The sequence below is a fragment of the Liolophura sinensis genome, chromosome 5, assembly GCF_032854445.1.
Source record: "Liolophura sinensis isolate JHLJ2023 chromosome 5, CUHK_Ljap_v2, whole genome shotgun sequence".
Classification (NCBI taxonomy): Eukaryota; Metazoa; Mollusca; class Polyplacophora; order Chitonida; family Chitonidae; genus Liolophura; species Liolophura sinensis.
The window spans coordinates 8,749,243-8,763,168 of NC_088299.1; the positions used below are offsets into that span (position 1 = coordinate 8,749,243).

At 37.7% G+C, this 13,926-nt stretch overlaps 1 protein-coding gene across 1 annotated transcript in view; it reads right to left on the bottom strand.

The window, feature by feature from the left end:
* Nucleotides 1-409: 409 nt before the first annotated feature.
* The window catches only part of LOC135465424 (rotatin-like), a 58,617-nt gene continuing 45,100 nt past the window's right edge, over nucleotides 410-13,926 (bottom strand). The window contains exons 39-48 of the mRNA XM_064742664.1: nucleotides 11,966-12,115; nucleotides 11,002-11,184; nucleotides 9,557-9,654; nucleotides 9,027-9,104; nucleotides 8,527-8,653; nucleotides 7,251-7,462; nucleotides 6,513-6,657; nucleotides 5,953-6,072; nucleotides 5,087-5,190; nucleotides 410-2,651 (exon numbers count right to left, since the gene is read on the bottom strand). Coding sequence (XP_064598734.1) covers nucleotides 2,508-2,651; nucleotides 5,087-5,190; nucleotides 5,953-6,072; nucleotides 6,513-6,657; nucleotides 7,251-7,462; nucleotides 8,527-8,653; nucleotides 9,027-9,104; nucleotides 9,557-9,654; nucleotides 11,002-11,184; nucleotides 11,966-12,115 — 1,361 coding nt within the window. The 3' untranslated portion in view covers nucleotides 410-2,507. The remainder of the gene's footprint in view (nucleotides 2,652-5,086; nucleotides 5,191-5,952; nucleotides 6,073-6,512; nucleotides 6,658-7,250; nucleotides 7,463-8,526; nucleotides 8,654-9,026; nucleotides 9,105-9,556; nucleotides 9,655-11,001; nucleotides 11,185-11,965; nucleotides 12,116-13,926) is intronic.

Sequence of the window (13,926 nt, forward strand, 5' to 3'; positions counted from 1 at the left end):
ACATTTACCAAAATTATTTGATAAGTGGTAACTGGAGGGCGGTGAAACAACTACAGGGTCGCTCCAAAGCACCAACGGTTGCACTAAATCTGCCTCAACACACTCTGCTTGCAGCGCCAACTGTGACGGGTCATATGGGCAACTTTTCCGCGGTATAGCGACTCTGTTTAAAAAAATGGATTGACCACTGTTCTCTTGTTATACGTTACCAGTTTTCCCATAAATTGTTTTGGAAAAAGCACGTTTAAACGTTGTATTTTCTGTTACAACTGCAACGCTCGTCGATCTCTACCTCTTCTCCCCACCAAACTCTACTCAGAGGTTCTACCCAGAAGTTTTTAACCAGACATATATATCTATGAAAATGTACTTTGTTTAATATTACATTAATGTACAAATCTTGCTCCCTCAGCACTGCTTACGTACCTACACTGGTGCTCTACACACAGTAACACAATTACAGCATAGTTTACACATAAGATTCACATGCATGTACATGTATTTACATATTAATAAATAATACCACAAAGCTGTCTTAGTTTCGTTTATTGATTGGTGTTTTACACATACTGATGAATAGTCCCCAGGTCTGTAATTGGAAGAATCTGAACACAGCTGGGTAGGAATCCGGTCTCAGATGGCACAGGAGGCTAAGATAGCTGAGAAGGACACCAAATATAACTGGGGAAGAAACTGGGTACAGCTGAGAAGAAACCGGTCACAACTGGGGAGAAATCATTGAACATGTCCAATTTCTTGTGACCATCCAGTCGTGAAGCCCAGCAGTTCTAGGTCATACCTAATTCTTAAAAATACAATCAGAAGGTATGTTTATACATGCACATAAGTTTGATACAGAGCTGTGTAAAAAATGCACGGTGCACTTGGATTAAGTCCCAGTGGTTATACCTGAAATGTGAACACAGTTTATACCAGTACTGACAAGGAGCACCGAGACCATGTATCACAGAAGAACAAGAGTATAAAGCTCCAATGCTTGATAGTACTTTGTACAGAATGGAAAGATCTCCACAACGGCCAAGGTTTCTTTGCACACAGCTTTCCTATCCGTACACAGGTGTATGGAATCCTATTGTATGTACACATCAAGTTGCTCTAATGCAACAGGAAACAAAATCAACCCCAAACATGTTGATGCGCTTGATGGAGTTACTTTTTGCGCCAGTACTTCTACATCTAGTGTGAAATAAATTTATTCCATACACTGCATACTTCTCACTACAGTCACATCTCGTCTTGTTTTAAACTCCTATTAGTGTCAATAACTAAGGTGGAATGTGACTGGGCTATGAACATGGCTCAGTCAAGTCTATGTGGATGATGTCGGACATACCGACTAGCTAGCTTGACTAAATGAAGATGCTTTTATCCTGACTGTAAATAAGATGGCAATGACTAACTATGTTTACATAGATAAATTCTGTGTATTTTTACTCTCCCTTATTGCGACTCTCTAGCATTATTTATCTAAAAAGATGCTCTAAGTAATTCTGGTCCCAGAAGCTTGAACCTCTTTTCCATTTAACTTATCACAGTGGCTAAGCAGTACTTTTGCTTTTGTTTTTGACTCTGCAACACTGTGTTTATCCTCTGAGCACAATATCCTATATGGATTAAACATTACAAACTTCTCATCAGTTCACATCTAACACTTTGTCTCACTTTCTTTTGATCAGCTTTCCTTTGGACCTCTGTGCCGCTGTAATCTCTGAGCATATCGCTGACGTCACCTCCATTGTTCTCACACTTTGTCTTGTGTTCCTTTGATCACTTTTCCTTTGAACCTCAGAGGGTATAACTGTGAGCATATCCCTCTGACATCACACCTGTTGTTCTCACCCATTGTCTCCAATTCTTTGGTCAGCTTTCCTTTGAACCTCAGAGGCTATAACTGTGAGCATATCCCTCTGGCATCACACCTGTTGTTCTCACCCATTGTCTCACATTCCTTTGATCTCTTTTCCTTTGGGCCTCAGAGGCCATAACTGTGAGCATATCCCTCTGACATCACACCTGCTGTTCTCACTAAGTGTCTCACATTCCTTTGATCAGTTTTCCTTTGAACCTCAGAGGGTATAACTGTGAGCATATCCCTATGATATCACATCTGTTGTTCTCATCCATTGTCTCACATTCCTTTGATCACTTTTCCTTTGGACCTCAGAGACTATGACTGTGAGCATATCCCTCTGACGTCACACCTGTTGTTCTCACTCACTGTCTCACATTCCTTTGGTCAGCTTTCCCTTGCACTGCTCAGCCTCTAACTCTGAGCATATCGCTCTGACATCACATCCACTGTTCTCACACACTGTCTCGGGATCCTTTGGTTAGCTTTCCTTTGGACGTCTGAGCCTCTAACACTCTGATATCACATCAATTGTTCTCACATTTTGTCTTGCACTCTACCACAACTTTTCTTTGAACCACAGTGCATGGCTCTAACGCTGGCATCAGAGCTCTCACATTAGCCCTTGTTTTCTCCATCAATCTGACACTGTGGCTATCAGGTTGTGCAGGTTCTTCACACTTTGTGAATACAAAGCTTTCCCCTCCTTTGTCTTAGTGCAGGACCCCAACACTTCTTGAGCCTTCACAACGATGTTCACATTCTTCAGGGCATTTTTGGCCTGAAACAAAAAAGAATACAAGAATAAATTACCGGAAGTTTTGCACATGAGTTACTGTCATTTACTTTCACACCACCTGAGTTGGCGGCAAGATGTCAGAAGAGAGTGATCTGCCCTCTGCTCGTTTCATTACACTACATGGCACTTAGTAGCTCTGGTTGCTGATCCTTGCAACATGGGATCAAGTCACTAACAGTGAGGTGTGCAGGTCTCCCAACTAATGGGAGACCTGTACAACTCTAAAAATACCCATGAATGAAATTGAAGAAAGTATAAAGACAGGCGATGTCTAATACAAACCTTTAAATTCCAAACACTATCTGAAAACATGACCTGCCAAACAAGGAATGTACACTGCAGGCAAACCGATTATTCGGGTTAGGCCTACATGGAAGTCACCTCCCACAGTTATCTGGCGAATGGTTGTCTGCTGAGAGCCTTCATTATGCAACAACTTAGTGTACAAATGTATTTTAGCAAAAAACGAATTTCACTGAGAAACATCTGTCACCAGCTTCCCGTGTCCATGTAATTCAAATTTACACTTCACTGTCCTTCTATTGCAGAAAAGTTCCTTTTCCTGCGTTTTCATATCAGGAACCGCCATTAAACACAGAAAAAATACTCCACGTAAGGGGCCCGAAAACTCCCACAATTTACTTTCACCCCTTTTCAGCAGCACTGTGTGTGAGCCCGGCATATCGGGACATAGGGTTTGTTTGAGTTGTTATCACATTAGGAGCTCACACAACACTGTCACTGGCTTTATAAACAAAATGTTTTATGATTTCCTGTGTACAGTTTTACTCAGACGTGATTTACATGTCGCCAGTGACAGAATAGATTATTGTTTTGTCTTTTGCCAGCAAAAACCACGTGATCGATGGGTAGATATGTGGAAGTTTGGAGTCCTGTGATTGTAAGTGGCTTGTATCTACATGTAGATAAAACCAATCTGTATGACTGAAATTTCATCTAAGGGGACTGGATTAAATATTAAGTAAATTAAGTATTCACGTTTATGAAGTATGGGCGGAAGCTGACAGTCTTTCAGATTGCGCCAGAATGAACAAGAAAATGCTTCGCTGCAAATGCACGTGTGGAGGTGCTTTGATGGCAATTTGACATCTCCATCTTGTCTGCTGGTAGGCTAAGTTTGCATGGATTCACGGTGTACTAAAATCTACTACAGGTTTGTATACGGACAGCCATGCAGTTTAAAGACGGATACTTGACATGGCACTCCACCGAGTTTTCTCCCAAATTCCCATTTGTCACAAAAAAAGAGAGTAAAACAAAATCAACCTGTTGCGAAATGCATGTACTAAAATTATTAAGATTAAAACTGAGGAAAACATGAACTGTTGGTGGAAGAGCATAGACTAACTGTTCAGTAAAGTGTGAGATTGTTTATTACATTCTTGAACTGGCAGTATAATCCCCCGACCATCCCTGATGCTCTCCCGGTCAGTAACAACCATGACCAAATGAATCCTGGGATACACTTTAGGAGTGCCGAGGCAAAACGTCAGGTCATTTACTGTAGATAATAAGGTTGTAGTCAGAAAAGCCAGAACACAGCTTTTATTTAATAAACAATGATCCTTACATGCTTGCATGTAGTTATGCAACTTAAAATCCACATTGAAGATTGATACCAACATGGTTCAGCCATACAAGAACAACAAGAGCCATACAAGGTATTGAGCATAAGCTGATAAAAATACTGAGATAATGATTTTGGCCAATCTAACCAGCGATGGCCAATCTAATCAGTAATGGCTGACCCATCCAGTAGATAAACTGCATGAAAGCTGCCAATGATTCCAACATAACACAGAATGAGAGGTGTTCACTGATATGTGACGCCTACATTATCATTAACATTCCTAAATCTGTTGTGTACAATTCAGGGGCCACTTGCAACAAAGTGGTCATAGGCCCAGGTTGATTGTTAACTTACAATAAAAAAATTTCAATCAGATCAATACAGTTATAAAAATTTACAATCACCACAAAATTAACCTTAGTGCAAATACTTGCCCACGATAAACTGGTGGTTAGTAACTTTCAACTCGGTTTGTGCAGACGTGCAATTTAATTGTTATGCTAGCAGAATTTCTTTGCATGTTTTTTTAACGGCTGAATTATTACAATATAAAAATGTTTACGATGTAAAATGAAGGTAAAAGAAAGTTTTTTTTGGCACATTTTCCATTTAGACAGGTCACCTTTAAGTACATTTCAAATTTGTGCGACTATTGTGATCGTAAAATAAAAAATTACAAACGCTTTACAATTCATTTGCGAAACTTATTTTTGCGACTGTACCTATTATCCCGTTGTGTGGGTCCAGCTGAGCTCACATCTGCACAACAGCAAACTTTATTATTCTTTCCTTCTTTTTTTTATTTATTTTTTTTTTTTCAACTTACCTTTTGGTTGTTGAAGGCCAGTGCGTAGAGACCAGACGATGCCATGGCTCTTTCCTTGCTAGATTCCCTCCATAGTGACTGCACCAGGAACGGAATAACCTGGTCTGAAACACAACATGTCTCTGTCGGTCACTGCATTCATGGAATTCTTATGCTCAAAACTCACACCGTAAAGACAACTGCATTATACCTAACAACTGCATTATACCTAACAACTGCATTATACCTAACAACTGCATTATACCTAACAACTGATCTCCGTTTATTGGTGTCTAATGATGTAGCCAAGGTGGTTATACTATGATGGTGCTCAGTGGTGAAATTTTGAAACTCCCTTCCAACTGTAAAAAAATAAATTTGATTGGAGTTTTATGCTGTAATCAAGAACATTTCACTTGTACGAAGGCAGCCAGCATTATCTCTATTTTTACCGCTGACTGCTTATTGCCAACAAGACCAGCTACATGTAACTGTGGTGGTGGGAAAATCTTGATAATTCACTTTTCGACAAAGAAAGTGAACCAACAGCCTATGTGTTCCACCAACTGAAAAGCAAGTATTATCACCACATAGCTACAGCCCGTGTGTAGTAGTGTATAGTGATCATCAGGCTATTTGACAGTTACATGTGTATTCAGTGATGTGACAGACGTGACAAGAGGTGACGACATCGCACATTCATAATTTTGTCATTTTTAGCAAATTTTAAGCTAAATTTTAAAATATTCATCAAAACAACTTTTGTATTATCATCCATATATAAAGATGAAAAACCTCCTGTTCCTGTATTCCGGAGCACCAATAACAGCAACGGGCAGCCAAATGTTACAGGGATAAAAACACACCTATATATATAGTGAACTCACCATTAGCCAACAGTTTGGGTTTGTTTGATGTGTGGAAGCAGAGGTTCCTGAGTATGAGCAAGGCCTTCTCACGGCATGCTCCCTGAGTCTCTCCAAACTCCAGCAACAACACAATGGAATCTTGAAAATAGAGACACACAATAAGACATTTAATACAAGGAAATACCTTGAAACGCCTTGAAATAGATTGGTCATGCAAGGCTGGGGTTAAAGTAGTAAGGCATTCACCTGTGCTTAAAGGTAAACGCACTATGAGTAATGAACCGATAATTATATGATGTTTAGTGCCCTACATCTACGTCTTTATGCTGACAGGCATCTGGTGATCCTTCCGAAAACACAGCACACTTTCCATTAATTCTGCAGATCATCTGCTGACCCTCCTGAAAACACAGCACACTTACCGTTAATTCTGCAGATCATCTGCTGACCCTCCTGAAAACACAGCACACTTACCGTTAATTTTGCAGATCATCTGCTGACCCTCCCGAAAACACAGCACACTTACCATTAATTTTGCAGATCATCTGCTGACCCTCCCGAAAACACAGCACACTTACCGTTAATTTTGCAGATCATCTGCTGACCCTCTGTGGAGAAGGACAGATTCAGCAGCAAATCTAGCCACAATCCCTCCACATTCTGCTTTGACTTGGATTTCTGCTTCTTTGGATTCAGCTTGGAAAATTCATTCAAAAAGTTGGACTGAAAGAAAAAACAGAAAAGGTGAAAATGGAATAAAACAGAATATAATAGTTTCAGGTTGTGAAAGTACAGCTGTATCAATAGGCTTCTAAGTAAATGAGCATGAAAGAAGATCAGACTGGCCTGTCAACTTGCAAGAAATACCTGAGGTTCTACGGTAAAGGGTGATAGATCGATGGTCGCAATATACCATTTAGATATCTAACAGAAAAGCACACACCAAATCCTATCAATTAAATAATGATTTATTTTTTTGATTGGTGTTTTACGCCGTACTCAAGAATATTTCACTTATATGACATCGACCAGCATTATGAGGGGAAGAAACCGGGCAAAACCTGAGGGAAACCCACGACCATCTTCAGGCTGTCAATGAATTAATATGTTACTACACAAGCAACTCTTTATTGCATGGCCTGCAAGGACCCTTGGTCCTTATTTTTTAATGCCACACTGATTTACTGTCAGCAATATTTTGACTAACTTTCACAAATGTGATGGCAAAAAACAAAAAACAAAAAGAAGACATTTCTCTGAGAAATTAACTGTAAATAAATGCTAAGGTACAGATGCAAAGTTTAATGAATTCTCACCTTCCATAAAATGTTCCTGCATTCAGTGGAGAGACAAAGTACTGCGAGGAGTTTGAAGACAGCCGAGTGTCGTTGAACAGAGGCCTTCTCCAGATCATTCTGGGCATACTTTATCAGGGCATGTACAAGAGAGTTACTGCTCAGGGGGCCTTTGTTAGAGGGTGGGGAAATGTTCACTGTGGATGGGTTGGTAAAGGCCAGTGATGAGGCAGCTGTAAATATACACATCATCAGCATACAAGGCTATCTGGGGAACATGAAGTACATGATATATTTATTTTTTTTATTTATCACATTGTTGTTTGAGGCATATACAAGAACTTTTCACTCATAAGACGACATCAAGTTTTAAGGATGGAGGGAACCAGAGCACTTGAGGTAAGCCACCAAACTATTTAATGGTGGAATTCCCATATAAGAGGTACAGACTTGTGAACTACACTGGTGGAAGAAAACTGTTCTTCAATGAATGTTAGGGTCGAGTCACACCTAAGACTTTAAGAAAGAGGAAGTTGTAAATTCCTCACTTGGCGTTCAGCATGAAGGGGATAGTGCAACGACTGGTTAACCTGCATCAGTATAATGGCTCGGGCGGGGTGCTTGCTTACCTTCGGTAAGGCGTCTCAGTGACGCAGCACTAGATAAAAGAGCAATGGAAATCCATCCTGCAACAAGGAGGCACATTACATGCACTCTAAGGATTTCTTCGTCATCATATGATTGAAAAATTGTTAAGTACAACATTAAACCCCAAAGACTTGAGCACTCAATGAATGATAGAATGCAGAATTGGTCCATGTTGTTATCAAGTCCAAATGAATAACAAAACGCATGTCACCGACTGCTTATTGTCACCAAGTCCCTACAAGCAGTGACAGTGGGGAAATCTACAAACTCTCTGCCCAAGGCCGGGTTTGAACCCACGCCTCATATTTCCCAGAAATTCTACTATAAACACAACAAGCTACAACATGCGATTTGTCAAAGTCTACAAAACTGAATAAAATAGCGTTAACTTTACTCTATTTCACCTACAGTTTGGTATGTAAAAATGCACTTTCAGAAGCACACAAAGGCCTTAAAATCATACTTTTGATGCAAAAATTAAGACTTTTTTTTTTGACAAGAAATTAATCAATCTTCACAAAAAATTCTTAAATGGCCTGTGATGTCGATGAATCAATCAGAATCAAGCAAAATGTGTCACATGAAAAGTGCTAAGCTTAAGGTGAAACACAGTATCCTATTTTTAATAGATTAATCATAGGTGACTTACCATCAGGACACTGGGCAGTGAACGTGGTGAGGAGTGACAGGGCAGAGGTCATCAGGGCAGAGGTCAATTGACACCAGGACCACAACTGATGTACAAGGTTCCCCAGTCCACTGTGATGAGCAGCTATCTGTGAAAAAAAAGACAATGCAAGCAAATCTGCAATAACTGTGACATCCCCCCAAAAAGATATCTTCTTCAACTGACCAACCATCCTACTGACAGATCACTTCTAAGGCTGCTTGTTGAAGATTATCACACAATTAAGTGATGGTCAAGGTAGTTCAGAGGTCAAGGCAGTTCAGAGGTCACCTGATAGCTGGTTCAATGTTGGTGTCTTGGATTCTTAGATGTGCAATGTCTTTATTTAGTTCATCATAGAATAATGCCCTACTCAACAATTTTTCTTTTATTCATAAAATCAACTTTGATACAAATGTTTAATTTAATCACAATGAAAACTGCATCTGAAGAATTTTCGTGTATTCATCACTTATCTTTACCTTCACTTTCATGTCTCCATACATGAAGTTCTTCAACAAATCAAACATGCTAATAATTTCCAGAGAGATGGGGTCTTCCTAGAAACAATACAAGATATATATAGGTTTCATTATGAGCAAAATAAAACACTTCGATTACAAAAGTCAATAAAGTATCTGTCCAAAATCTAATACACGTATAATGGCTTAGCCAATGGTCTTTGTAAGATTTCTTTAACATAAACTGCTACGTTTTATGTTTTTGACGAAACTATGATGGATGTTTGTTTTTATTTATTTATGTGATTTATGTTTTATACCGTACTCAGGAATAGGATGGCAGCCAGAATTGCGATGGGAAGAAAGCAGGCAGAGCCCAGGGTAAACCAACAACCATCTCCTATTATGTTTAAATCGGCCAATTAATTGGCCTTTATAGTCAGGTGTATTTTGGTCAGTCTAAAAAGAATAATGTACTCAAAAGTATAAAATCCTTTTTGCTTTTCCACAGTTCATTTACATGAAAAAGAATGACGAAATAAAGGAGATACCTTTTTCTTGCTGCCTTGTTTGGCCAGTGATGGAGGGTCCAGGTTAAGTTTGGCATTCAGTTGTCTCACCTGGTTGACTAGGCTCTCTACTAGCCCACCTGTACTCATACATAATAACACAGAAGTTTTTGTCAGAGTATTACACACTTTTTCCAACAAAAACCCCTATTACAGCAATATCCAGCGTCACTGCTTGTACAAATTCAACCATGAATACAGTCAACTATTAAGAGTCCTGAACAGGTCAGTTGCCCGATTTTGGTGTACATCTTTTTAATTTTAATTCAAACACTTTATGAGTTTATCTTTTTCCAGACAATGCCAAGTGCGTCCAAGTCAAATTGAAATTGAGCCTTAGCAAAGTTTGTCTTGTTGTTGATGTGCCAATAACATTTTTGTTAAATGAGACAATATTGTCTATGTTATTCACGAATAACTAGGTGATATAAAATCAGAACTACTTTAGCATTAAAGGAAAGATGTTTTTGTGGCGCACGGCTTTAACATGATGAGGACAGCACACTTGAAAAGAAGAAGAACAGAATGGATTTCAGATCTAAACTTCAGCCAACTTTCAACATACACCTTCAAATATATTGTTTGCAAGGAATGTTTTAAGTTTTGGGCTTTCGCCCAAAGTGTCTTATTGAAACATGTCCCGGAAACAAACCAATCACAGCACTTAAAGAAAGCAGCAATATTTTATAAAGTTATTTAGAAAGAGGGTTGGAAAGAGACCACAGACATTTTTTTTTTCTGACATGTTTGGTAACTGAGAATCAACTTTTAATCAGTAGTTCTTATGAGGGCATGGGAGGGGCCATGACAGAGTTATTTAACTGTTATAATTAACAGGCAAAACAGGGTTTAGGTGATAAAAACGGAAAAAGCCCTCAAGTTGTAGAAATAACACCCACCTGAGCAGCTAAAACTGATAACATAGCAATGCTTTCAACTTGCCCAATTTTGCTTACACTGAACTGTGATATACCAATTGTATAACGTCACAAAAACAGGAAGTTGTGCTTTTATGCTGTGGGATACTTTGTCGATGCTTATATACATTTAGTCTAGTCTTTTAAACTTCTGACAAATTATGTAAAGCTGGTCCATTCATCTTAATTCAAATCCATTGAAATGTTTTACATTAACTACATATCTACATATGTCCATGAGATACGCATGAAACATGGTTATCCAATTTTCAGGAAACCAGGGGAATCTTTTACAGAGCCATTTTAAATCTAAAACTTTAATCTACTTTAAGAAACAAAATATTTGAAGCTGGATGCTAAAACTCAGAAATTGTACTACCACAGCACAGAATCACAGGTCAAAACTCTTTTCGATTTGAGGCATATATTTAAGAGTTTAATTTGAATTACAATTTTAGGCTAAGTGGAAATTACTGTTGGAAATAAGTTTCTGGTTTTCGAAATGCTTACCATCCAGTGCTGTAGACTTTGCAGCATGGCTAAGGGCCAGCAGAAGTCTGAAGGCATTGTTGACCATGGTCTTCTCTTTAGAGTTTGCCCCAGGGGTGGAGGTGAGAGCAACGCTCTCATATGCCTCCAGTAAACATTCGCACAACACACTACCTGTGCATTTCCTCGATGTGTCATCAGGAGCTGAACAAAATTTATGAACATAAAATTCAAAATAAATAATTTGTTTATTATATTAATATTTTATGTTGTACTGGAGAATTTTTCAGAGGATAACTTTCCCACTTGTGAGGTACAGATAGGCAATATTAGCAGAATACAAGCTGTCTTCAAAGGAAGTTAGGGTATGCAAACAGTCCTAAGAGTGTAAACTGCTTTTTGTTCCCTCACCAACAGTCAAATTGGGGGAATCCCCAAATTGGGGGAATCCCCAAATTGCAAGGCTGAACCTGATAGAGGACCTCATGTGTTCAACTGATTGAGAGAAAAGCATCTTAACCACTTGTCATTGACTCACTCCTGGGGGCCTCCGTGGCTGGGTGGTTAAGCCTGTCAGCCCAGCCCAATAACTTGAGGCCTCTCAATAATGCGGTCACCGTGATATGAAGTCCAGCCCATGATGCCTTCCTATGTGGGACCATCTCCCAGCAACCTGTGGATGGCTGTGGGTTTCCCCGGGCTCTGGCCAGTTTTCTCCCACCAAAATGCTGGCCTCCGTCGTATAAGTGAAATACTCTTGAGTACTGCATAAAACACTAGTCAAACAAATAAACAAACTGAACCACTCCCATATCTATGATCAGTCAATGAAAATATATGCACAACATGAGTATGTTTTGTGTTTTTGTTTACTTTGTTAAAATGTAAAAGTATATGTAAAAAGTATATGTAACAGAGAATTTGTAAAAACATACATCCAAAATTTCTTCCACTTTTTACCAATGTTTACACAATATCAACTTACCTCCCTTGTCAAGGAGAACTTTCCAGCTAATTTGACTGTTGGAGGTTGATTTGGCCTCGGTAGAAAAGAGGACGGCCAGGAACTGAAGGCAACTGGTGTACAAGTCCTTGTTGCCTTTACCTCTTGACTTCAGTATTATCTGAGCATTGTCTGAAATATCCATCAAGTGTTAGAAATATTACTGACTTCCATGTATAAAGCAGATGCTAAACATCCTATACTCTCTGTCTTTTTGATCACTTTTTGCTTTACCCAATTTTTATCTATCATCGATTGATTCCCATGGTCTTCTGTTAAGGAAATATCGGCTTCATATATACAGCATAACTGTTTAAAAAAAATCGTGCTGACATACATGTAGCACATGACAAATCAACACCACGCAGTCTGCAAAAAATGTGTTACACTAATTCCTCAACTTTTTCGCATATAAAAGAGTAATTTTCAGTGCAATGGATGCACATTTTTAATTTGATTTTGGAGGCAAATCTACCTTGGTTGGGTTGGACAATTTTAGAGCTTCACAGAAACTATAGTTTTATCAGTCTACACGGAATATTGCCTTCAGAATATGCTTGAATAAACACCTTGCAAACATGCAAAAATGTTGAAGAATTGCAGTATGCTTTATGAAGATAAAAGACTAAAAAAGGAAGTCTTGCAAAAATCAGGTTCAGAATATTACATATATACCCGACTTTTGTCAGAATACTATCATTTAAGTATATTTCTACGACTTTTGTCAGAATACTATCATTTAAGTATATTTCTACGACTTTTGTCAGAATACTATCCTTTAAGTATATTTATACGACTTTTGTCAGAATACTATCCTTTAAGTATATTTATATGATTTTTGTCAGAATACTATCCTTTAAGTATATTTCTACGACTTTCGTCAGAATACTGTCATTTAAGTATATTTCTACGACTTTTGTCAGAATACTATCATTTAAGTATATTTATACGACTTTCGTCAGAATACTGTCATTTAAGTATATTTCTACGACTTTTGTCAGAATACTATCATTTAAGTATATTTCTATGACTTTTGTCAGAATACTATCATTTAAGTATATTTCTACGACTTTTGTCAGAATACTATCCTTTAAGTATATTTATACGACTTTTGTCAAAATACCATCCTTTAAGTATATTTATACGACTTTTGTCAGAATACTATCCTTTAAGTATATTTCTACGACTTTTGTCAGAATACTATCCTTTAAGTATATTTCTACGACTTTTGTCAGAATACTATCCTTTAAGTATATTTCTACGACTTTTGTCAGAATACCATCCTTTAAGTATATTTCTATGAATTTTGTCAGAATACCATCCTTTAAGTATATTTATACGACTTTTGTCAGAATACTATCCTTTAAGTATATTTCTACGACTTTTGTCAGAATACTGTCATTTAAGTATATTTCTACGACTTTTGTCAGAATACTATCATTTAAGTATATTTATACGACTTTTGTCAGAATACTATCCTTTAAGTATATTTATACGACTTTTGTCAGAATACTATCATTTTAAGTATATTTATATGACTTTTGTCAGAATACTATCATTTAAGTATATTTATATGACTTTTGTCAGAATACTATCCTTTAAGTATATTTCTACGACTTTTGTCAGAATAATATCATGTAAGTATATTTACACGACTTTTGTCAGAATACTATCATTTTAAGTATATTTCTATGACTTTTGTCAGAATACTATCCTTTAAGTATATTTATATGACTTTTGTCAGAATACTATCCTTTAAGTATATTTCTACGACTTTTGTCAGAATAATATCATGTAAGTATATTTATACGACTTTTGTCAGAATACTATCATTTAAGTATATTTATATGACTTTTGTCAGAATACTATCCTTTAAGTATATTTCTATGACTTTTGTCAGAATAATATCATGTAAGTATATTTATACGACTTTTGTCAGAATA